The sequence below is a fragment of the Choloepus didactylus genome, chromosome 1 (assembly GCF_015220235.1).
Source record: "Choloepus didactylus isolate mChoDid1 chromosome 1, mChoDid1.pri, whole genome shotgun sequence".
Lineage (NCBI taxonomy): Eukaryota > Metazoa > Chordata > Mammalia > Pilosa > Megalonychidae > Choloepus > Choloepus didactylus.
In genome coordinates this window covers 14,161,814-14,183,922 of record NC_051307.1, presented here as the reverse complement: position 1 = coordinate 14,183,922, position 22,109 = coordinate 14,161,814, and the positions used below count along the sequence as shown (strand labels likewise).

The following is a 22,109-nucleotide window of genomic DNA, read 5'->3' as shown; positions in this document are numbered from 1 at the left end:
AAGCCTAACCTTTTCCTGGTAAATGGCTATTAAATTTCAATAACCAAAATAGAGACTATTATATGTTGTGTTCCTGATAGATAATACCATATTTGTATTCTTGCAGTAACTCATTTAGTTTATTAAGCCTTTTGTTTTGTTTTAATTGGAATACTTAGTTTACTGCAAGACAGGGATGCAAAGGTTGAAAATAATTCAGAGTAAAGCAATTTCTGTCAACAGATTATAGCCTGGCCCCTGTTCTGACTCCCTTGGTCTATGTTGGCTTACTCAACGGGTTTAAAGTTCCATGAGTATCCGTAAGAAGAATTCAATCCTGAAGCACTTTTGGAGCACTTAATAGTCAGAAAGAAATATGGTCTGTGCTTCTAGCACTGATAGAGAAATTTCAGTGTCTAAAAATTATAAAAATGCTTGTGGGACCACAGGACAGTGGTCACCTCCTAGGACAGAGGGAGGTGAATGAGCTGGGGGCAGGGGCATCAGTTGTACCTATACTGTTTGGGTTCTTTATAGAAGAAAGCTCTAAAGCCAATATAGTAAAATACTAATATTTTAATGTATTAAATCTGGGTGGTGGACCCAGTAGTGTCTGTTACATTCTCTGTACTTTTTATGTGCGCAATCTTTCATAACAAACAATTTTTAAATAAAGAATAAACATGGCGTTTTAGGATGGAGACTAGTAATCTTCCTCATGTTTGGCCCAGGTGCAGGGTGCACCTGTTAGCCACAGTCTAACCCCAACCCTTGGCATCCAACAGTGCCTCCTACTTGGCTATTTTTCTTCTAAAAAGAGAGGAAAAGCCACATGTTCAGAAGTGTTTGTTTTGTCCTGTGTTTTCCTGACATACACGATGTCAGATGATGCAATGCCTCTGTGTCTCCCCACGATGACAATGGGGAGTGAGGAACTGAGGTGGTTTGTATCTTCATTAATCGTTGTTTAAGTTGCATGACCAAAGCTATTCAGTATGCAAATGAGACCTTTTGCTCTGTTTTAAGGGCTCTGGAACTGCTGGGAAAACAGGGAGTTTAGGAAAAAAACCTGGTAAGTTACAAACCCTGATGCTTATTTTTGAATGTTTTGAATGTAATTGATAGTTACTCCCGTCTTTGTTTATTAGGGCCAGAAGCCTAAAATAAGAACAAAAAAATCTTTCCAAAGAGTATTTGAGTGGGTCCTTTCCTCAGAATCCATTAATAATTTGCACATGGTTATGAAATGTGGCTGTAGTTTCACACGTGGGGAGTGAGGACATTTACAGACTGTTCTCTTGGGTTGGGAAGAAATAAATCAGGCAAGATGGTGGGAAATTGTAATGCCTGGAGCTGTAAGATTGTGGACTCGCTGCTTCTTGGTCACCTTTCTTGTCAGACTTTCATTTACTGGCATGATATTTAAGTCCTGGGGCCCAAACAGTAGAGGAGTCTAGAGGAGCAGCAGATGTCATCAGAGTGAAGGGATAGGCCAGGTACGCTTAATTGAGAAGGCATTGGGTGGTTTGCCTCAGGTACACATCAGAGGTACAAAATAATAGTCACCTATCTGGATTCAGAGTGTTTTCAGTTATTTAAACACAAGCACATGTTCTGTAAAAAGTAGCATGAAAGAGAGAAGAGAGAAGCTGTTGTGAAATAATACGGTTGGTATGGCATGTCCTCCTCATCCAGGGCCTCTGAGCTTTTTCCATTGTACCCTCGGGAAATTGTAGGTTGAGAGGGTCACTGCTGTGCCGAGAGAGGGATTTGTGCGTCTGTGTCTGGGCCTCAGTTGCAAATGGACTCACCTGGCGAGGGAAAGGTGGTTTATAGGTTGTCCTGGGATTTTAGTCAGATTCCTGGTATTGGACCACCTGGGTCACACCTCTGTTTTACCTTGAGTACTCTGCGTTTAGGATTGTAATTCCACAGGGGCCAGATATTTGGTATATGAAGCCCTGATTGTCTGAACTTTGCACTGACAGCCAGTGAGCTCCTCAGGGGCACAAAGACAGAAGAGAAGGCTGGGCCAGATGACAGCTATGTATGGCAGGTCCTTTGAGGAGCCAGAACATCTGAAGCCAAATAGGACACTTAATTTGGACTTTCTCCATACCGAAAACTCTTGAATCTAGAGCTGTGTCTTGGCCTGTTAAAGTGGAATCTTCATCTCCAGCACAGGTTTCCCCACTAGAGCTCTCAGTCAGAGCCAAGATGCACGTAACCTGAGCTCTCATAAGGCACAGCAAGGCCTGCACCAGGACAGCTTGGCGTTCTTAGCATGGTGGTGACCCCTGATTGCAGAAGAGGATAATGGGCTTCCTTAATTTTCCCAAATATTATTCACACACTGGAGTTAGTGAAGAAGTAAGAAATACCATCAGAGTTGGGACTTTTTTGCTCCCTTCCTTCCTTCCTTCCTTCTTTCTAGAAGTACAGAAAGCAGTCGCTACAGATGCTTCAGCATATAGTCAGAGGAGTTTGTCTTTTCATACTTGCAATCCTGTGCTAGTAGAAATGTATTCTTCAGAGCCTGGTCTATGATATGTTGGATTTTTTCCCATGAGATTTTAACATTCAGGAAAAGTACCGAACTGTTTATCTTTTTTCATTGCTGGATTGTTGTTTTTGCATAAAATTTCCTTTTTAACTCCAGGTTCCTTCTTTAACTTGAAATAACAAGAAGATCCTTCTTTAACTTGACTTGATTCAGGCCTGATGTTCAGGGATCACCCTCAAAATATGAGCCCCAAGGAAAATGGTCATGTTGTGGGGCTGAGAGCCTAAAGCAACAGCTTCTAAGTCAGCCAATGTCATGCTCCTGATGGTTTCTGAAGAAAACAGAATTTTCTTTCAACTGTAATTGGCAGATGCAAGAGCTTCATTTGAGTTCCTTTAACTTCATGTATTCACTTAACCATCGCTGAGTGCTACTGTGTGGGAAACACTGCTGAGGGGGTGGTGGGGATGACGGAGGCCGAGCCCTCTGCATCAGGCATCCCTGAGTTCATGGTGATTGTGAGAGGAGGTGGGAGAATTGGGGGTAGGAGGGGAAGGGAAGTTGGTAAGTACATTCTGAGAGATGTTGAGGGAGTCCTAGACGTGGACCCCGAACAGAGCAAAAACACCAGCTGACCCCTTGAAGGCAGCATTTGCATTGTAGCCTATGGACTGGGTTGGGACTCAGTGGAGCCTTATTCATTAAGTAGAAAACCAGCTGAATACATTGGCTTCTGTGATACTAATTTGTGAAGCTGGGAGGTGGCTGTGTCTTAGAATTTCTTTCTCCTGACTATAACGGTGGACTGCAATGTTTGATCTTCTTTTTCAGAAATTGCCCAGGTTATTGCCTCATACACTGCTACTGGTCCCGAGCAGCTTACCCTGGCCCCTGGTCAGCTGATTCTGATCCGGAAAAAGAACCCAGGTGGATGGTGGGAAGGAGAGCTGCAAGTTAGTTTCTTTTTTGTTTGTTTAAAATTTTTTCCACATTTACATTGCAGAATCTCAAAGGGACTCTGTTTCATTGCAAAGTACAAATAACTCCTCTCTGCTTAAATCCTAAATTTGGATAGCGAGAGATTCCACATTATCTGAATTTGTTTGGTTCCTAAGCTTCGGACAGCCAGGAACAGAATTTGGTGAGCTAGGTATTCATCTGAACATGTATCCAAACCTAGTTGATTCCCGAGTTCAGAAAGTGAGTGGTGGGACATGAGCGTCCATGTAACAAGGGGCCCTGCCCAAAGTCATCCTGCAGCCATGGCACTGTGGAAAGGGAGCTTTTACTCAGTGGCATTATAAGGTGTGGGACAGTAGCAGGTTTCTTTGTGATACCCTGAAAAGGACACAATACCACTTATACAACATCCTGGCCAGAAGTGAATTACCTAAATCTAATCACAAGGAAACACAGATAAATCCAAAAGGAGGATGTTTGATTTTAAAAAGGGAGTGGGTAGAGGACTTCATTCTTCAAGAATGTCAGTGTCACAGAAAAACAGAAAAAAAGCTATAAAAGGGAGTTAAAAGAGACATGACAACTAATTGAAGTACCAGATCCTAGGTTGGATCCTGTATGAAAGAAAAAAAATGCTCTCAAGGATGTTATTGGGACAACTGACAAAATTAGGATATGGGCAATTTGAGATAAAATATCTTGGTGTTAAATTTATTAAAGTTGATTACTGAAGTTATATAAGAGAATAACCTTATTTCTTAGGAAAAACACATTGGCATATTTAGGAGTAAAGAGCCATGATGTAAGCAACTGTAATCAGATGGTTCAGAAAAAGAAATTAGAGAGAGAGAGACTGAGAATGCCCAAATGAGGAAACACCTGGGGCAGAATGTTAACAGTAGATGAATCTGAATAAAGGGTGTTTGGATGTTCTGTGTACTTTTTCTTATTCTTTCCACTTTTGTCTAAGTTTGAATTAATTCTAAATAAAAAGCTGTTTTTAAAAAATTATTACTGTAGCAATTACTTGATACATAAACCAATTGACTCTTAAAAAAAGTGTCTTTCTCCCATCCCACAGCCCACCCACAGCTCCCAAGGTGAAGGTCCACCTTGCACCCACCTGGCTTTATGGCATAGTTTGAAGGGTGGTGTCCTCCAGGGCTGATCCACACGTGTTTTCCTTAGGGGCTTGCTGAAGGACTGTTTCCTAACAACTGTGTCTTTTTTTTATGCAGAAGGGATAGATGGGGCAGCATAGAGCCCACTTATCTTCCCTTAGAGTTGGCCAATACACAACATGATCAGCCTTGATAAGTATTTGCTGAATAAATGAATGAATGGTGTCTGGAAATCCCCTGGTGAGCACTCTTCTATCTCTAGGAAGGAGCCTGGTCCCCATTAGCGTGCCTGGGCCCAGGGCATGCAGTCAGCTGGCTTTCATCCGGCCAAGAGTAGGCCTGTATGAGAATTAAGATTGATAAGGAGAAGTGAGGCAAGGAAAGGCTGCTGTGCAGAGTGCTAGCCATGGAAGACAGACCCTCGAGGGAGGCTGCAGGAGGGGGTTTGGAACCGCACACGTAGGCGCTTCACTCTGCAGTAGGGAAGAAGGATTGCTAGGAAAGGTCTCTAGTTACCGACCGTCCTCAGTTCACTGTTTTGTCAAGTCCACCCCCGGGCAAGGAGGGGAATATCTAGTGGTGGTGAGGTGAAGAAAGGCAGATGAATAAAAAATAAAGTGCCAGAAGAGTGAGGACCTAGCCAGTGGACTAAAAACGTCAGTCTTGGCTGGAGCAGGAGGCACAGCCTGGAGAGTGGCTAAAGCTGACATGGTCCCAGGGAGCTCACTGGGCAGCCACACCGACCATACAGCCCCAGGAGCGGGGTTCAGGGCTCCAGAGGTTGTCTGGGTCAGGGAGAGAGCCTCCTTCAGCCAGCGGGTCCCACTCCCTGGGCTGCTCAAGCCCACGTCACCTCCTGTGTAGACATGTGCCATCGTCACCTAATTGGCCTTCTGATCCCATATGCACTCCTGTTCTGAAGATGTGGGGGGCGCCCACTGTCCCTCCTCCTCGGCGGGCATTGAAGGCTTTCCACAGGTACCCCCACTTCCCTGGTCAGCCAACAGCAATCAGCAGTGCCCCCGCTCCAGCCCTGCTCGTGCATTTGCTCTCTGTAAAAAGAAGTGAAGAAGTGGCGCTCTCAGGCGCCCTTGCCCTGTTGCCTGTGCTCATAACAAGTGGTCAGCTCGTACCTCTCTCCGATTCCTCAAGAGCTGGACGAGTCCCACGTCTGCGTAAGCTTCTGCTGACCAGCCCCACCAGAAACAATGTCCCTTCCCTGCCCCTCTGGGCCACTCTTGTTATTTGATTGTTGATGCTGATATGATCACTTGGTTTTCCATGCATATTTCATATTTCCACCACTTGGTTCTCAGCTCCTTGAAAGCAGGGACCATATTTTTAGTCTTGACACACTTAGCACCTTGCTCAAAAAGAGTTTTGAACAGTTTTTACCGTCCAGTATAAGAGGGCACATGGCTGTGGCCGGGTCATCTTCCAGTGATTTAACCGAGGCACCGCTCATTGTGGATACCCAGATGAAGGACTTGCCAGTGAGGGCTTGTGTTCTGCCTTGCGAAGCTGCAGAGGATGGGGTAATAGTTGGGTCCTGGTGAGCCGCAGGGTAGCTTACTGGATAGATTAACTTGTGGGAACTTGTAAATGAAGGGCTTCAACAGTCCCCAGATACCACCGAGAGAGTAAAAGCTCTAGTTCCTTGGGCCAAGGGCACGAAGTCTGTCAGACCACAAGTAAAGCAAAACGCGATCTGAGTTCTAAAAGTAACCCAGAAGTATCCTTGAGAGATCTGCTAGTGGGAGGGCAGGGGTAAGGTGGTAGAAATTTTCTTGTCTCTTAGTTTTATTTCCTTCTTATAGTACTAGGTAATATATTCACATGGCTTAAAATTCAAAAGTTACAAAAGGGAATACAAATGTCTCCTTCCCACCCCTGTCCCCAAGGCCTATTTTTATCAGAGCCTTGTTTCTAGAGATATTCTCTGTGTGTATGTATATGTGTAAGTTTTTTTGGGTTCTCTTTTCTGGGTGGTATGCAGAAGGCTAGTCACAGCACTTATCGTGAATCCTAATTAGCATCTTTTCCATTTATTAGAATTGTGTCATAATTGCAAGTCTTGGCTCACCAGCCACATACTGGCCCTTTCCAGCAACACCCAGCCCATAAATTCTCAATAAGTGGATTGAATTAGATTGAAGTAAAGGAGAAAGGAATGGTGGTGGGAAATATGATTGTGGCCATTATGTAGACCTAATGATTTTTTAAAACAGTGTGAAGTTTAGACTACTTGTGTTCTGTGTTCACTGCTGTACATCGTCTTGCATCTGAGTCTGTATATTACTCATAAAGAAGAGCACAAATGTGACGGTGAATCCCGGCCAGCCACTCACTAGTCTTTGACCTAGGGTGGGTCTGTCACTTAACTTTTCTGAACCTCAGTTTCTTCACGTGGAAAATGGGAATAATAATAGTATCATCCTCCTGGAATGGTTTTGAGAATAAATGCATATAAGATGCTTAGCACAGGGCCTGACTCATAGAAAGCACTCAGTGTTCACTGCCATATTATTCCTAAAATTTGCAGATACTGTTGTCATGAGCCATAATCTCTACATTACCTGAAATTAACAGCTGAGAGCTAACATTTCCTAAGCAGAGCTCGTCTGTTCTAGACACACCACAAATCCTGAATTTGTGATCAACATGATCCCCGCCAGTACAAAAACATTCTGGGATTTGCTGACTGACTGCCACAATTTGAAATTTAGCCACAATATTTTGTTTTCGAAATATAATAATCCATAGTTTCTAATGTTAATGCTACTTATTTTTCAGTTATATGTTAACTGTGTCTAAGTGCCCTGCTACAAAGCAAAACTATATCATTTAAAAAAAATGAAACTTCTGAAATTTTTGATGTGATTATTTTATTAGGCACGTGGAAAGAAGCGCCAGATAGGCTGGTTCCCAGCTAATTATGTGAAACTTTTAAGCCCTGGGACAAGCAAAATCACTCCAACAGAGCCACCTAAGTCTGCAGCATTGCCTGCAGGTAAGGAGTTTACAGTCTGTGTTAGGAAAAGGGCATGCATGTCACTTGAGTCTTTGCATTATTTTTATCATTAAATATCTCCTATTGTTTGACACATCTGCGTTAAGCATTTCTGGTAGTTGCTGGGAGTGGGCTATGGAATCTTTTCCAGAAAGACCAAATATCTAAGGACCTTTACTGTACTGGGTACAACAGAGCCCTTGTTGGAACTCTTCCGAAAGGAATCGTGAATGCTGTGGCATTAGAGCCAGATTTTTCTCTTGATTTCCTTCCAGCTATTTAAAGTAGGACTTGGGCTAAAGGGTGAGGGGGCTGAAAGACAGTCCTAAAAATAAATGGCTGGGGTCTAAATAGGTCAGGAGATTGAGCTGGAGGCCAAGGGGGTCTGTTGGTTGTGATGTGGTGTTCACTGAAGACTAAAATAACTCCCCTCTGACATTTACTAAGAACAGAAGGGGCTTCGGTTAATGGGCAGGACGTTAGACACCCTCTCCGAAAGGGGGAAAAAAAAAACAAAAAAAAACCCCAGCATGCTGCAGTCAGACTGGTTGGCTATTTTCTGATGGAAAGAACTAAATCAAATGCTTCAGTAATATTTGAGAGAGGTGAGGTTAGGGGAGCAGAATTCTGCTTTAGGTCTTTAAGCCACCAATTCTTTGGTGGTATTTGTGGAAAATGCAGCATTTTTGTTCCAGTGCCTTATGGTTAGCTGTCTGGGCTGTACCTCTTCAGTGAAATAAGATTAAAACTTGCAGCCTTTGTAAGAAATTAAAGGCTTGGCATACTTTGGGACTGATTCCTGGAACCCCGAGCTATGCCCCTTTGCTTGAGCCATGGCGTCGTGCAGGCAGAGCAGGTGCCAGGCTGCTGGCTCTCCCCTTCCTGGGGGCGGCCTGGCCGGGTCACCCACCACCCAGCCACACTGTCAGAGTACAACCACATCACCAGACTGAGACCCACAGAAGTCATTTGCTGAAGTGATTGCATTAGCTGGAGAAATTGAAAGCCTAAACCCAGCCCAAATAGCTTGGTTAAGAAAGATTCATTGGAGATTGCATCCTAACTGTGCAGACTTACCCAACATGTAAAAATGCCAGGGAATGAGAACAATTTAACCTCTCATAGGTTTGAGATAACATGAGAAGATAGCAACAGTACTCGAATGTGGAAATGTCTTTCTGTGAGACATTTTGGGACACAAAGGTACAGAAAAATTCTTTTAAAACACTGATTTTACTTTTCACTGACATTGGGATTTGGGGAGAGGTCAGATGATAATTACTTTCCACCTTTAAATATATATATATATAATATATGTAGTAAAATCCGCATGACCCACAGCTGTCCTACACAGCAGGCGATGGGGGTGGGTGTTGGGCGAGTCCCTGAGTCAGCATGTTTATAAAGGAGCTCCACTGCCCTCAAATAGAAGTGGCTTTATGAAAGAATTCACATGGCCACTTTACATTTTCTGCTGAGAAGAAGATATGAAAAAGAGGAAGATACTACAGAAACCAAAGACCTAATAAGAAAATGTTGCTGTTGTCTTGGTTTTTAATCCTTCATCATCCTCTATTGCCCACACCACCAAAGTCCCATTAGAGAACCTCCACTTAATTCCATCCTCTTCTGAAAGGGCAAAATAACTCATACAAATACCAAGTTGCCATCACACGTCCTGTGGCAGACGTTCAGCTGCTCACCTGGCCCTGTCTCCTGCAGTGTGCCAGGTGATCGGGATGTATGACTACACCGCGCAGAACGATGACGAATTGGCCTTCAACAAGGGCCAGATCATCAACGTCCTCAACAAGGAGGACCCTGACTGGTGGAAAGGAGAAGTCAATGGACAAGTGGGGCTCTTCCCATCCAACTATGTGAAGCTGACCACAGACATGGACCCCAGCCAGCAATGTAAGTGCCCCGGCAGCCCTGGTGCCGCCCTGCTCTGGTCTCCACGGTCAAACATGCAGCATTGCTCTGATTCTGCTGAGCTTTGTTTGCAGAACTTAAAGCTAGACAATTGCTGCATTTGCAGCAGTCTCTTTGAAGACCTTCTGTAATGCAAGGTTTAATCTTGTGGGGTTATTTTTTTTTTCCATTCCTTCTGTAGCATGCCCCCCCTTCTTCCCCCTGCCCCCTTTTCCTTTTTTTTTTTTTTTTAAATCATTTTGGCACCATGCTGTTTACATGCCTGACTCATTTTCCTAGCTTGAATTTTGCTCATTGTTTTGTTTTGCTTATGTGTTGTTTTCCTCCTTTTTCTAGGAATCATATGTTGTCCATCCCCCACTCAGGCTTGAAAGTCCTCAAAGAGACCCACTATCCCATATCACTGCCCAGAGGGATGATGGGAGATGCAGCCTTGATCATGTGACTTCCAGCATGGTCACCACTGCCTTCTGAGTAGAAGAACTCACTGCTGAGCAGTTGACCTCATTTTACTGTAGTTGCATGTGATCGCAATGTTTGAGTTATTACTTGCCAAGAGAGAAGCAAAAATTACAAAAATACACAGGGTAGTGGGTCCTTTTGTGGCTTTCCTAGTTACTCAAATTGATTTCCCCCCACCTTTGCACAGGTGCTTTCAATAGTTCTAAAATTATTTTTAAATACGTATTTTAGCCTTTTAATAAAAAAGAAAAAGGAAATTATTTCTTTGCTATTTTGGTTTTGCAAAAAGACCCACTATCAAGGAATGCTGCATGTGCTATTAAAAAATGTTCCAAATGTCCATAAATCTGAGATTTTATGTATTTTTTTTTCATTTTGTCCAGTGTTACCCATGAAATTGTGTAGTTTGGGGTTTTTTCCCCCTTACTATAGAAATGAAGAGAAGTTCAGTATATCTGTTTTTTAAAGATGTGTAGAATGAGCCCAATTAAACAGAAGGTATTTTGTGCTTGTTTGTGTGTATCAGATGTACCTTGTTGAGCATGTAATACATCCTGTACATAAGAAATTAGTTCTCTCCATGGCGAAAGCTATTACCCTTGTATGTTGCTCTAATCATATTGCATTAATTTTATTTTGCACAGTGACCTTGTACTACCCACATTGAGAAAGCACCTGTGTTTTTGTTTGGTCTCACATTTATCTGGTTGAGTTGGTGTTTTCTGTTTCGGGCTTTTAATTTGGTGTGTTTTCATACCATAAATCAGTAGACAACAACACTGAGGTTGTTATGATCAGTAATATCTGCAGTCTCTTTTTAGCCTCTGTTATGTGAAGTTTTATTCCAGTTACTTTTCATGGAATGACCTATTTTGAATAAGTAATTTTCTTGACAAGAACGAATGTATAGAAATCTCCCTGCGATTAATTTCCAATGTTTACATTTTTTTAACTAGACTGTGGAATTTCTACAGATTAATATTAAATGGAGCTCACGGTCCGTTTGTATGTTAGATGTGCTGTAGCCGAAGCCATGTGTGTCTTTTAAACATGAGTTGAAAACGCTGCATCAAAATGCCTCCTGCTGACAGCACAGAAAAGGGGAGAAGCCTCCAGCACGATCTAGCTGCTCTGCTAATGACTTTCTAACATGCAGTTGCCTTCTGTTTGTCCGTCTCTCTTCTGAGATTCTGTGCTGGCAGCGCGGAGTGCTCTGGCGGTTCTTCTCCGCTCTCACGGTGCAGAGGGCGAGGCCTGCTCCTCCTTGTTCCCGTCACACTTCAGTATTTTCATGGACATGAATGTAAAATATATAAATATATAAACCGCGGCTTTAACAACTGTAATACAACCTTTTGAATTAGTCATGTGTATAGATAATTAAACCCTTCATATAAAAGTTAGACGGAGACGTCTCTGTTCTTGATGTTGGAAGCTGGCAGCGGTGACGGGAACCAAACAGGTGGCCTGCTGCCTGGGTGCTGGTTGTGACGTGTGCTCCTGCACACACAGACTTAATCGGATCCTCACGGGGTCACCTTTGATTGGCACCCCCCTCCCCTTGCTGCCCACCCCTCTCTGATCAATATCCAAACGATGGCTCCTTGTAATACCGGTTTTTGAAGACTAGAAGTACCACCCAGCTTAGTGGCTCACTGTCTCATTGGCTTTCAGTATCTGGTGTTGATACACTAGACAGGTGTGTGATTTGGCTCAGGGTACAAAACATTTGTCCATCGTGAGGAACTGTTGAACATCCCAAAATATGCAGGTGAAGATGGAACCTTACCTGTCTTCCGTGTCGTTGATTGGGGTCTGCCTCTACAGAAATAAATGAGTGGACACATTGATGAAACTGTTGCTATGGTGACCACGTGCTTGATTCCACCCTCTTTAATTCACCCATCGGTCCTCCCCTGCCATTCAGCTGGAAAGTGATTTTGTTTGTCAATTCAGGAAGTATTTTTTGGGAGACACCTACTCTGGGTTGGGTACCCTACTGGGTGCTGGGGAGCGTGAGATACTCCATAGAAACAGGGTCCCTGTCATCATGGGGTTCATATTCTGGCAGGAGAACCCAGCAGGAAACCTAACTACTGCAGTCCATACGAAGTATGGGATCGAGTGGCATGTTCTACGCAAGAGTGGGGTTGAGGGGAGAGGGATGCCGTGAGGCACACTGAGCACGGACACAGAACAGTCAGGGAAGGGGGGCTGCAGTCAGAGAACGCTCCCAAGAGGAACTGCTGTTTACACCAAGACCTGAAGGGTACATGAGAGCCAGAGGAAGCGGGGAAGAGAAGGGAATATTCTAGGATATGCCAAGGCCTGGAGGTGAGCAGACAGGAGCTCCCCCTAGCCTTTCCCCACCCATCCGCCGTGGGCCTCTTCCCAAGGGCCCCTTGCCCCTTGGGGTCAGAGTTTCTTGTCCAGCCTTGAGTTTGGCTGGAAGGGATACGATTGTCAAGGTGGGTAAGGTTCTATACAGTACTCTATGTCACACTCTTTATGTTATCCCTCTCTAGAGGTCACTCCTCCAGACCCTCTTCTGGGGTTGTGAGGCAGATACAAACTGTTCCTGGAAACTGCTCTACCCCTCAAAGCCACACCCTTGGTGTTTGATTGTGGAGTTCCATCTCACCCAGTGGTTCTCAACAGGGATGAACCCCTGCTCCCCAGGGACATTTAGCAGTATCTGGAGACATTTTTGTCTCCAGACCATTCAAAATGAATGGTCGCAATTCTAGGGCCCCCACCCCACCCCCAACACACACACAATTATCTGGCCTCACACAGCACACATGTGGAGGCTGGGGAGCAGTGCTCCCCGTCTCGGGCCCCTTGCTTGGTGTTGGGGTGGCCTTGGCAGTGGCAGCTGGGGCTGCTCGGGGAACCACCGCTGAGTAAATGCGGTTATTTAATAAGCTCAGACCACAAAGCAGCAGCATAAAATGTGTCCCAGAACCTTGGATTTATGTTTGAAATGTGATCTAATTATTCTTGCTTATTCCCCACATTATCTACATTAAACTACTTTAGTCATATTCTCAGAGAATCTGGTTAACCCAAAGTTAAATTAAAAGCCAGAGAAAGCATTTTACTTCTAGTTAAATTGGTGAGGTGATACTAAGTCTTTCCTTTGGCCCCAGAATTTAAAGGTGTCTGGGTTTTATTTTTTGTGTTTTTTCGGTTTTTTGTTTGTTTGTTTGTTTGTTTAGCTCTTTGTTAAACTAAAACAACTGGTCATTAAATCATTTAATTTTATACTGATGTTGGTTTGTCTGTGCAAATATATTTGCAACTGAACTTTGGATACGGTTTTGTTCCAGAGGTGTGTGGACGAGAATACGAACAAAATGGCCTTTGTTTTGCAGCTCTGAACTGCCTTCCTAAGGTGGGCTGCCTCCACCCTGCAGAGCAGAACCTGGCGAGCTGGAGGGAAGGTGGCGTTTGCCGGGTGCCCCCCAAGCACCCATGCCCCAGACTGCCTCTGCGCAGAAGGGTGTCCACCAGAAGCTGATCCAAAGGATTCATTCCTTTGTAAAGTTACAGGCTATGAGACTATTACATGTACAGTGGAAACTGGAGTCTGCCTGTTTCTGGAAGAGAACCCAGCTCGAGAGACTGTTGGATGCCTGGCAGAGGCGGGCACCCATGGCAAATGCGACTGGGTTATCTACGCCCTCTTTTTTGATACCATCAGAAGAAAAACCGGTCCAACTAGCTTAGGGAAACCCCTCTTAAAGGTAGGTTTAACCTTGTGAAATTGCCGGAAAAATAGCAATTTCATGTGGTTCAACCTAATACCTAATGTCATCTCCTGGTGCGTAGTAGGTTCACTGCTCAAATCTGCCTGTTGGATGAGGGGATCGAATGAATTAATGAACCTGAAGAAAACACTGGGGTTCCAGTTCTTGGCAAGTATCCCATCAACCTCGGAGAGGAAATGGAGATGTCTCTCCAGTTTCCTTTTCCTTTAGATTTGAGCTGCCCCAAAGCAGCTTTGGGGGGCCCCTCCTGGAGCCTCCTGCTGCTCCAAGCAGGCCAAGGACCCTCCTCCAGCACGAGGTGGGCGAAGCGCCCACCCAGATAACAGGGAGTAGGCATGACAAAGCACCGTCAGTCCTGCTTCCCAGCAAATTGAAAATTGTTTCTGAGAAAGAGAGTATTATTTTTTTTCTACTAGCAAAATTGTAAATTAACCTTATTCATTCTTTTTGGTTCCAAAAATACCCAAGAGAATTTTTATGGAAACTAGATTGAATGCCAGCAGTCCAAAATGGCACAGAAAGACAGCCCCTTGTCCAAAATGTCTGATATTTTGGATCTATTGGGTGGAGAAATAGAATAAGCTCAGAGGTTACAACAGCCTCATGTGACTATTTCACTTCAGCCTTTCTTTAAAAACACCGCACTTAGGAAAAACCAGATTTCCAGAACATTCCTTTTCTATTTCAAAGGTTCCATTGCCTCTCAGAAAGGTTCTATCCTTTCAACTGAAAACTCCCTTGGCAGTTTAAATGATATGACTCTATCCTCAAAAATTTGAGATTTGCTTGTAAAAAAAAAAAATGAGAATCAGCTATAAAATTGTGTCAATACAACTTTCTGTTATGCACACAACCTCTTAGACGTTTATGGTATCAGCAGTTCGGTGTTTGTGTCTGTGTGTGCATGCACATGTGTGTGAAAGAGGAAGAGGTTTCTGCAGGTGACTTAAATGCCTGTGTCTGTAGCTTGGGGACAGTGGGTGTTACCTCACTGAACGACGAGGGCAGACTACGGCCAGAGTGGGTGAATGCCACTCGATAGAAGATTCTGGCAACGGCTGGCAGCTGCTCTTTCCACATCTGCTTGGCACGTTGTTTCAGAACGATGTTGCAAGCCTCGAAAGAGGACATATTCCTTCTTTTAACCCAGCTCATCATATTTTTATGACCTTTTTAGTAGTTTCTCTTAACTAATCCAGTCGAGGGGAAATCACTTTTAACCTGCTGTTTTCATGAAGTGAAACATTAAACAACTCAATCCCCCTCATTTCCCCTTAACCCTTTTGCCCTGTCCCTTCCCCCCTCGCAGCCCATCACCACAGAATCATGCACATGCCAGCCCAGGAGGGTGGGAAAGGCCAAGGGGCAGGGTGCAGAGATGCTCCCCACAGATTATTAAATGAAGCCGAGATCTTAGAATGCACTGGACACAAGCTCTGCACTTCATAGCTGAGGACACTGAGCACCAGGGAGCCACGGTGACTTTCCCAAGGCCAGCTCTTCCCATCCACTGCCTGTGCCTCTTGCCAGTTGTACCATTTGAGAACGACCCCATCTACCCCAGAGCCTCGGAGCTGCCCGCCTCTGAAAATCGCCTGTGTCCTTGGAAAGGGGGAAAGGAAGGGGGCACCACTTCTCCCGGGTGGGGCACCCACCTCTGGGAGTGCTGTGGGAGTTTGGAGCCGTGGGTGGGGATCCCCACACAGGGTTGCACGTTTGCAGGGCACGAGCTCCACACCCAGCTGGCCTCCCCAGCCTTGATTCTTTCTCACTCTGACTTTGGACAGATTTTCCAAAAACGCAGGCTTCCTGGGGAGGCCCTTACTCTGTGCCCACCTAAGAACATGTGTGGCTGTAATTTCTCATTTCTCATTCCTGGCCTCCCTCAGAAAAACATGGCATCCATATATAATAACATCCAACTCACCTACAGTTTTGGTGGAATATCCCACCCCATTCCTCTTAAAATTTGTGAACATTTTGTTTTCCTATAGGCCAGCTGCATGTAGGAAGATGATGATTTGGGGAGGGGGGGGTGGGGCAATGAATCTACATAACTGTATCCTGGGCCCTTCTAGGGGCTAAGGAGCAAGACAGGATGGGGGTTGAGAGCCTGGGTTCAAATCCCAGCTCTACCTCTTACCAACTGTGTGATCTTTCACAAGTTACTTCAACCCTTTGTGTTTCCGTTTCTTCATATGTAAACAGATTAAAATAATGCATAACACACAGTAATCACCCGATAGCTCTGTTGCTGTTGACATCGTTATTAGAGAGAAAGTATTTGTGCCTGGCCATTGGGCATCACTGAATCCCATGTGGCTTCCTGCTGTCTGGCATTAAACCAAGACGGCAGGTGGGCTGTGTGCATTTGAAGACCTATCAGAAAACGTGCTTTTACAGATTAGGGAGCTCAGATTTGACAGCTTCCCTTAAAACTCCCAGACATCTCATTTCAAGATTTGCCCTGCTAATTTGTGCACAAATCATGGTCCCCTCTTGGCCAAGGGCAGGAGGCCACCTGTGTCCAAGTGAGCAGCTTTTAAAAACATCTCACCCGGGCCCCCTAAACGCTCAGCAACGCACCCTGGGCTCGAGACCCCATTCTAATCGGCGGATTCTGGGTGGATTCACTGAAGCTGCCCCATGTTTCACTTGGCTCACGGTGGGGAGGCCAGTGGAGAAAATGGAATGTGTGCAGCTTTGAAATGTCATGCCCTTGCTGCGCTCCACAATAAACCTGTCACAAACGCGTTGAGCCATGGGCCCCTTTATTTCTCATCACTGCCTTCTGTGGCCTTGTGCTCTCTGGCCAGCAAAGAATAGAATGTTCTGGGCCCAAACACAGCAGCAGCTGGTTTTGTGAAGCAGTCCCGCAGCTTGGATAAGGGCCATGTGCCGCCAGGCGCTGCCCCCTCAAAGCGCCGTCTCCAGAGCAGCACCCCGAGCACTCTTCAAGACCCTGGGAGATGAGTTCTTCCCTGACCCCCGCACGCACTCGGAGCCCCCTCTCAGGCCCCAAGCCCCGGGCCTTGGATGCCTCTGCGGTGTCTGCCGGATCCCCAGCCGAGCTCAAGCCCTGCAGTCTGCCCCAGCGGAGGGGGCAAGGCCAGGATGGGCCGCTCCTCTCCAGGCGTTACCTTGGAGCCTGTGGGAAGGGAGCCTCCAGATGGACAGAATCCTCAGGGTTGGGGATCGAATTGTGGCCCCCATAAAGGCATGAGCCCACTTATAAATAGGACCTTTGAAGATGTTTTTATTTGCTTGTGAATAGGACCTTACAGATCCTCTTTAGAGGAGGCTGCATTGAACCAGGGCAGGCCCTAATCCCTGGGAGTGGAGCCCTCGGAAGGCAGAGGAAACACAGAAGCCAGAGGGGGCGGCCGTCTCCAGGTGTTGGGGACAGAGATGCCACCCAGAGATCGCAGCAAGCCAGCGCCGGGACGCTGCTGACGTCGGGGAAGAGCACGGCTGGTCGAGACCTGGACTTGGGACTTCTAACCTCCAAAGCATGTGACAAACAATAAATTCCATCGTTAAGCCAACTGGTGTGTAGTATTTGTCATAGCAGCCGTGAGTGACTAAGGCATTCACAGCTCTCCATGGACTCAGTGTCCAGCAGGAACCCTTTCCCCAGCCTCAAGGGGCTGAAGTACACCTGCCAGTCACCTCTTGCTCTCCCTCCCTCTCTCTGTCTCTCTCTCTCTCTGTCTCTCCCTCCCTCCCTCCTCTCTTTCTCTCCCTCTCTCTCTCTCCCCCTTTCTCTCTTGCTCTCCCTCTCTCTTCCTCTCTCTCTCCTTCCTCCCTCTCTCCCTCTCCCTCCCTATCTCTCCCCTGCTGTGTCAAAGGCTCTGGACAGTGCCTGTGAGGCCAGGAGGTGCCTAGCCTGGCCGCAGCCCCTGTCCTGGTATTCCCTAAGAGCAGTGCCCTGGGGATCTGAAACCATCCTTGCGATAGGCTGTGCTCAGTGGAACACAGAGAGACAAGACGCCTGGTCCCAGGCAGCTTGTAGGAGTGGGAGGAGACAATCAGCAAACAAGCAAGATCATCACAGCTCATGACGGATGGCATGGGACACTTCCCCAGCTTACCGAGGGCTGGGGCTGCCGCAGATGGGCTGGCCTGGGAAGGCCTGTCTGAAGAGGGGGCCACAGGGACCTAATGCAGAGAAAGAGTCCATGTGCAAAGATGAAGGGGAGAAGCACTCTGAGCTGAGTGACTAACAAGTGCAAAGGCCCTGGGGTGAGTGAGCTCCTTGGGCCCCTCCCAGAAGGACGGCAGTGGGCTTCTAAGTGGTCTCCGCACCTCTGCCTCCTTCTTCCTGATCTCCACACTCGTGGCACAGAGATATTTTAAGAACACAAAAATCTGATTAAGCCCCTACCTCTGCTTAAAATCACCAAGGGGTTCCTAGTCCTTGTAGGATAAAGAACCCAATATTCTACTGGGTCTACGAGGCCCCACCTTGTCATCTCCCTTCTTCTCCAGCCCACCTGGAAGTTCCCTCTCCTCCCCTCTCCTCGGTGATCCCTATTTGGGCTCAATTTTTTATCACAGCCAGTGGCCACTTCCTGGGGAAGGGCTTCCCTAGCCAAAGCCTTCCTTCATGAGTTGCTGACAGGACCATCGAGTAAGTGGCTGCTGTCATCTAAAACCCTCCTTGTTTCAGGCATCAAAAAACATTGCAGGTAAAGGGGTCCTCCCTGACTTGGGGAGGTGACATCCTGGGCTGGGCTGGTGACAGAGCTGGTCTCCGGGACCTGGCCTTGCTGTTCATCCTGAATGACCCTTCACAAAAGTCCCAGCTTCCATTGCCCCCACAGCTTTCCAACTGGCCCCCCCTTGAAAACCATCACCCGTGACCTAGAAAGGTCTCCTTCCTTCATGGGAGACCCCAGTTCCAAACCCCGACCTGTGGAGTCAGGCAGAGAGGGGCGTGCAGAGAGCATGGGCTTGGAAACTTCCCTAGCTTTCCTGGTTGCGTATCTCAACCTCCTAGCACCTCATCCATAAAACGGGTGTCGTCATTTGTCCACCTCCCAGGGCACTGGGTGCTGCAAGTGCAGTCCGGAGGTGGCACACAGGCTTGAGTCCGTCGTCCAGCCCTACCCTGCCTGTCCAGTCTTGCCCAACCCAGAACCTTCCCTCTGGTCATGCAGCCTCTTCAGCACCTCCCCAGTATTCTCGTGTCAATCAAGGTTAAGCCACCGGTGTGTCCCAGCCAGAAATATCCTCTCCCCTCCTGCCCGTCTTCACCCTTCCCTCTGCTGCCTTCCCCAGCTCCACTGAGTTGCCACAATGATTCAGCTCTTTTCTGAACTCCTAGTCCATTAATCTCCTTTGTGAAGATGGGTGGTTAGAGAGAACGAAGCATAGATACCTGGATACGCTTACTTCTGTTTGAGACTGTGAGCTCCTCGGGCAAGGCCCATTATGACCTGCCAGTAACAGCACTAATGAATAGCGATGAGCCGCACCTCGTAGCCTTTACTGAAAGCGTGGTGCTGCCTCGTCTCCCATCAGAATGGTACAGTGGCGGGCAGGGTCTCCGTCGCACACTTGCCTCTCCCCCACGGTGCCCTGCTCGTGGAGGCTGCTCAGGAAGTGTTTGTGGCCGACCATCTGATATTGCTCTCCCCAACTGGGCTGTGAGGAAAGGACACGTCCCAGTGTCCAGTCTCCTGCTGCATGTGGCCTGGAACCCAATACAAAACCTGAGCCTGGGAAGGCACCGCTGTTTGAAAAAGTTAGTTCCCATGAGAAGCTCCCGAAACAGGAAATGAACTTATTAGCATAAGAATTGTTATTCATGATTCTTACCACCACCCTGATTACTATAGGTTTGTGTCTTTAATTGGTGTTCTGTCTCCCCCACTAGAATATAAGGTCGGTGGAAGCAGAAACCTAGGTGGATTTAAGCAGTGGCTGATGATAAGTGGGAAATGTCCCAGGCTTGGTTAGTCTCTTGGGTTCCAGTGAGGTCATTTGTCAAGTTAGGAGAGACCCCAGAGGACCAGGCTACTCTTAGACCCCGATATAGAAAATCTATCTGGGTTGAGAAGTAAACCAGCTCCTCTGGGCCACCTGGAGCTGGCCTCGCCACATAGCTTCCAGTGGGCTGGGGCTGCCCTAGGGCTGGCCTGCCAAGGGTCATTTCAGAGAGGACCAAGCTGCCTCGGCCCCTTGGCCCCACTCGCCCCCAACAGCCTTGGGCTTCAAGCACAAGGACCTGGTGTCCTCTCAGCCTGGTCTTGAAGGAAGCTACCAGGCGAGAAGTGGGTATAGACCACTCTCAGGCCTGCCTTTGAAAAAGCTGTCGATTTCCTTGCAGTTCTCTATTTCCCACGATATCACTACCAAAGTTTTTATTCCTGCTAGAGGAAGTCACCATACATCTCTTGACTCCACGGAGAGGGAATTAAGCAGAGTGACCTTTCACCCTGGAGTTTGGGGTCAGGTGGGGGCAGTTTGGCCTCACATGTGCTATGGAGGCGCCTTCTGGAACACAGCTTCCAATGTTCTCCGAGCTCTGGGCCATGCAATGGGCTCTTGAAGGGGATGACTTCCAGCCCCTTGGACAAGTTGCTTGAGTGATCTGCTGTGGGCTGAACCCAGCTCAGCAGTGGTAACAACTCTCAGGCTATGTGTCTGGACAGATCTGGTTTCAAAATTTCTCTTCTACCGCCATGAGCCTCACCAAGGTGTCTTGGTTTCCAGGAAGGCTCCACTCTGATCTCATGGACCTCACTCTTGGCTTCACATTAGAACCACCTGGAAGCACTACAAACTGTGGACACTTGGTCCCAGCCCAAACAGTCGGATGTCACTGGTCTGGGGTCCATTGGGACTTACACAACTCCATAGGTGACTCTGACGCACAACCAAACTTGAGGGCCACAGCTCTGGACCACCCGACATGCAGCTGCCACAGAGATCTTCCTGACATGCAGTCAAAACCATCCCTGGCTCTCCAACCCAGGACAAAATACAGATGTGTCCTCGAGTGTTCACCACCACCTTGTTTGTACCTCCTTACCCTTCCAGCCAGGCAGGAGTCTTGTGGTTAAGAGCAGGGCCCCTGGGGTCAGACCCCCCTGCTGTTGATTAACTGAAGCTTTGGCAAGTTGCTTAACCTCTGTGCCTCAGTTTCCGAGTCTGCCACACCTGCTTCCAGTGCTCCAGGACCCCACTCTACTCCCATTTGCTCCAGCTGCTCCTTCTGCTTAAATCCCTCACTGCTCTCCCCACCCCTGACGTTGCCTCGGTGAAGTCCAACTCAAATTCCTTCTCCTCTACGAAATCCCTCCAGTCAAAACTACCTTCTCCTTCATCATGTTCCAATAAAAACACATTTGTACTTCCATTCTAACACCTCCATCTGCTTTGTGTACCCAGACGATTTATTTACGACAGCTATTAAGGATGCCTAAAATACTGAAGAGCACATGTGGAAAGCAGAATCTCAAGAAGAAAGAAAAACAAGGGTGGTGACATCAGATGGGGCCAGGAACGAGCTGAATGACGCTTACCGTAAAGGCACCTAGCATAAGCCTGGTATCCCAGCGTCAGGTACAGGTGGCAAATAGTGCCTTTTAAAAAATGTCCTAACGTTTTTAGCTGTGGAAAACCAAGAGATTATTGCATGCCTGAGAGTAATTTGATTTTCTTCACTTCTCAGCAGTCATTAAACAGCCCGGCAATACACGCAGGCTGGCTTCTCCTTCTTGGGAGAGAATTAAGCTTATCTGGAAGTCACATGGGCACTTAAAAGCTTCTGAATTACAACTGAATGGAGCAGAGTGAAAGCCCCAGAGGGGGAGACCTGTCTACACTGGGTGTGGTAGGTCCCCAGGACAAGGCCGGAGTGGGCCCAGCTGGACTCAGATAGGTGTCTTTGAGGCCACTGGGTGATATTTCCCTCTCACTGCAGGCCTCTGTGCCCACCTGGCTTCTCTCTACCCCCATACAAATTGAGTCTTAAGGATTTGCAACTCCTGAAGTCTCAAGGGCTGATAACTTGAGGTGATACCCTCTAGGAGGGGTCTGCAGTTTGGCCAGGACCAAAGTCAGGATGGAAGGCCAAGGCCTCTGATAGACCACAGGCTCCGGAAGGACAAGGGCCAAGCCCGGCTCATTCACTGCTGAACCCCGACACCGGGCACAGAGCCTGGTTCATAGTGGGAAAGCAAACCTTAGTTGCTTAAACAGCATCAGCTTCAGAGTGGAGGGACGTAGTTCTTTTGACCAAAGGACTTTCTTTACATTGCATCCATCGTGGGCTTCACCTACTTTTCCTTCCTGAACGGCCACCCACACGTACCAGACTGCCCAGGGTGTTGAGGGGAGTGCAATTCGATCGATTTTCCAGGGGA

The 22,109-nt window shown here is 46.9% G+C and overlaps 1 protein-coding gene across 8 annotated transcripts in view; it reads left to right on the top strand.

The window, feature by feature from the left end:
* Positions 1-22,109, top strand: part of ITSN1 (intersectin 1) — a 262,634-nt gene that overhangs the window by 200,665 nt on the left and 39,860 nt on the right. For 6 of the 8 annotated variants that reach the window (XM_037832091.1, XM_037832102.1, XM_037832075.1 and 3 more), the window contains exons 25-28: positions 1,006-1,051; positions 3,314-3,435; positions 7,456-7,573; positions 9,296-9,487. In XM_037832091.1, the coding sequence (XP_037688019.1) occupies positions 1,006-1,051; positions 3,314-3,435; positions 7,456-7,573; positions 9,296-9,487 (478 nt within the window). Of the gene's footprint in view, positions 1-1,005; positions 1,052-3,313; positions 3,436-7,455; positions 7,574-9,295; positions 9,488-9,841; positions 11,371-22,109 lie in introns of those variants that run through there. The other 2 variants (XM_037832132.1, XM_037832111.1) reach the window with 2 other exon arrangements.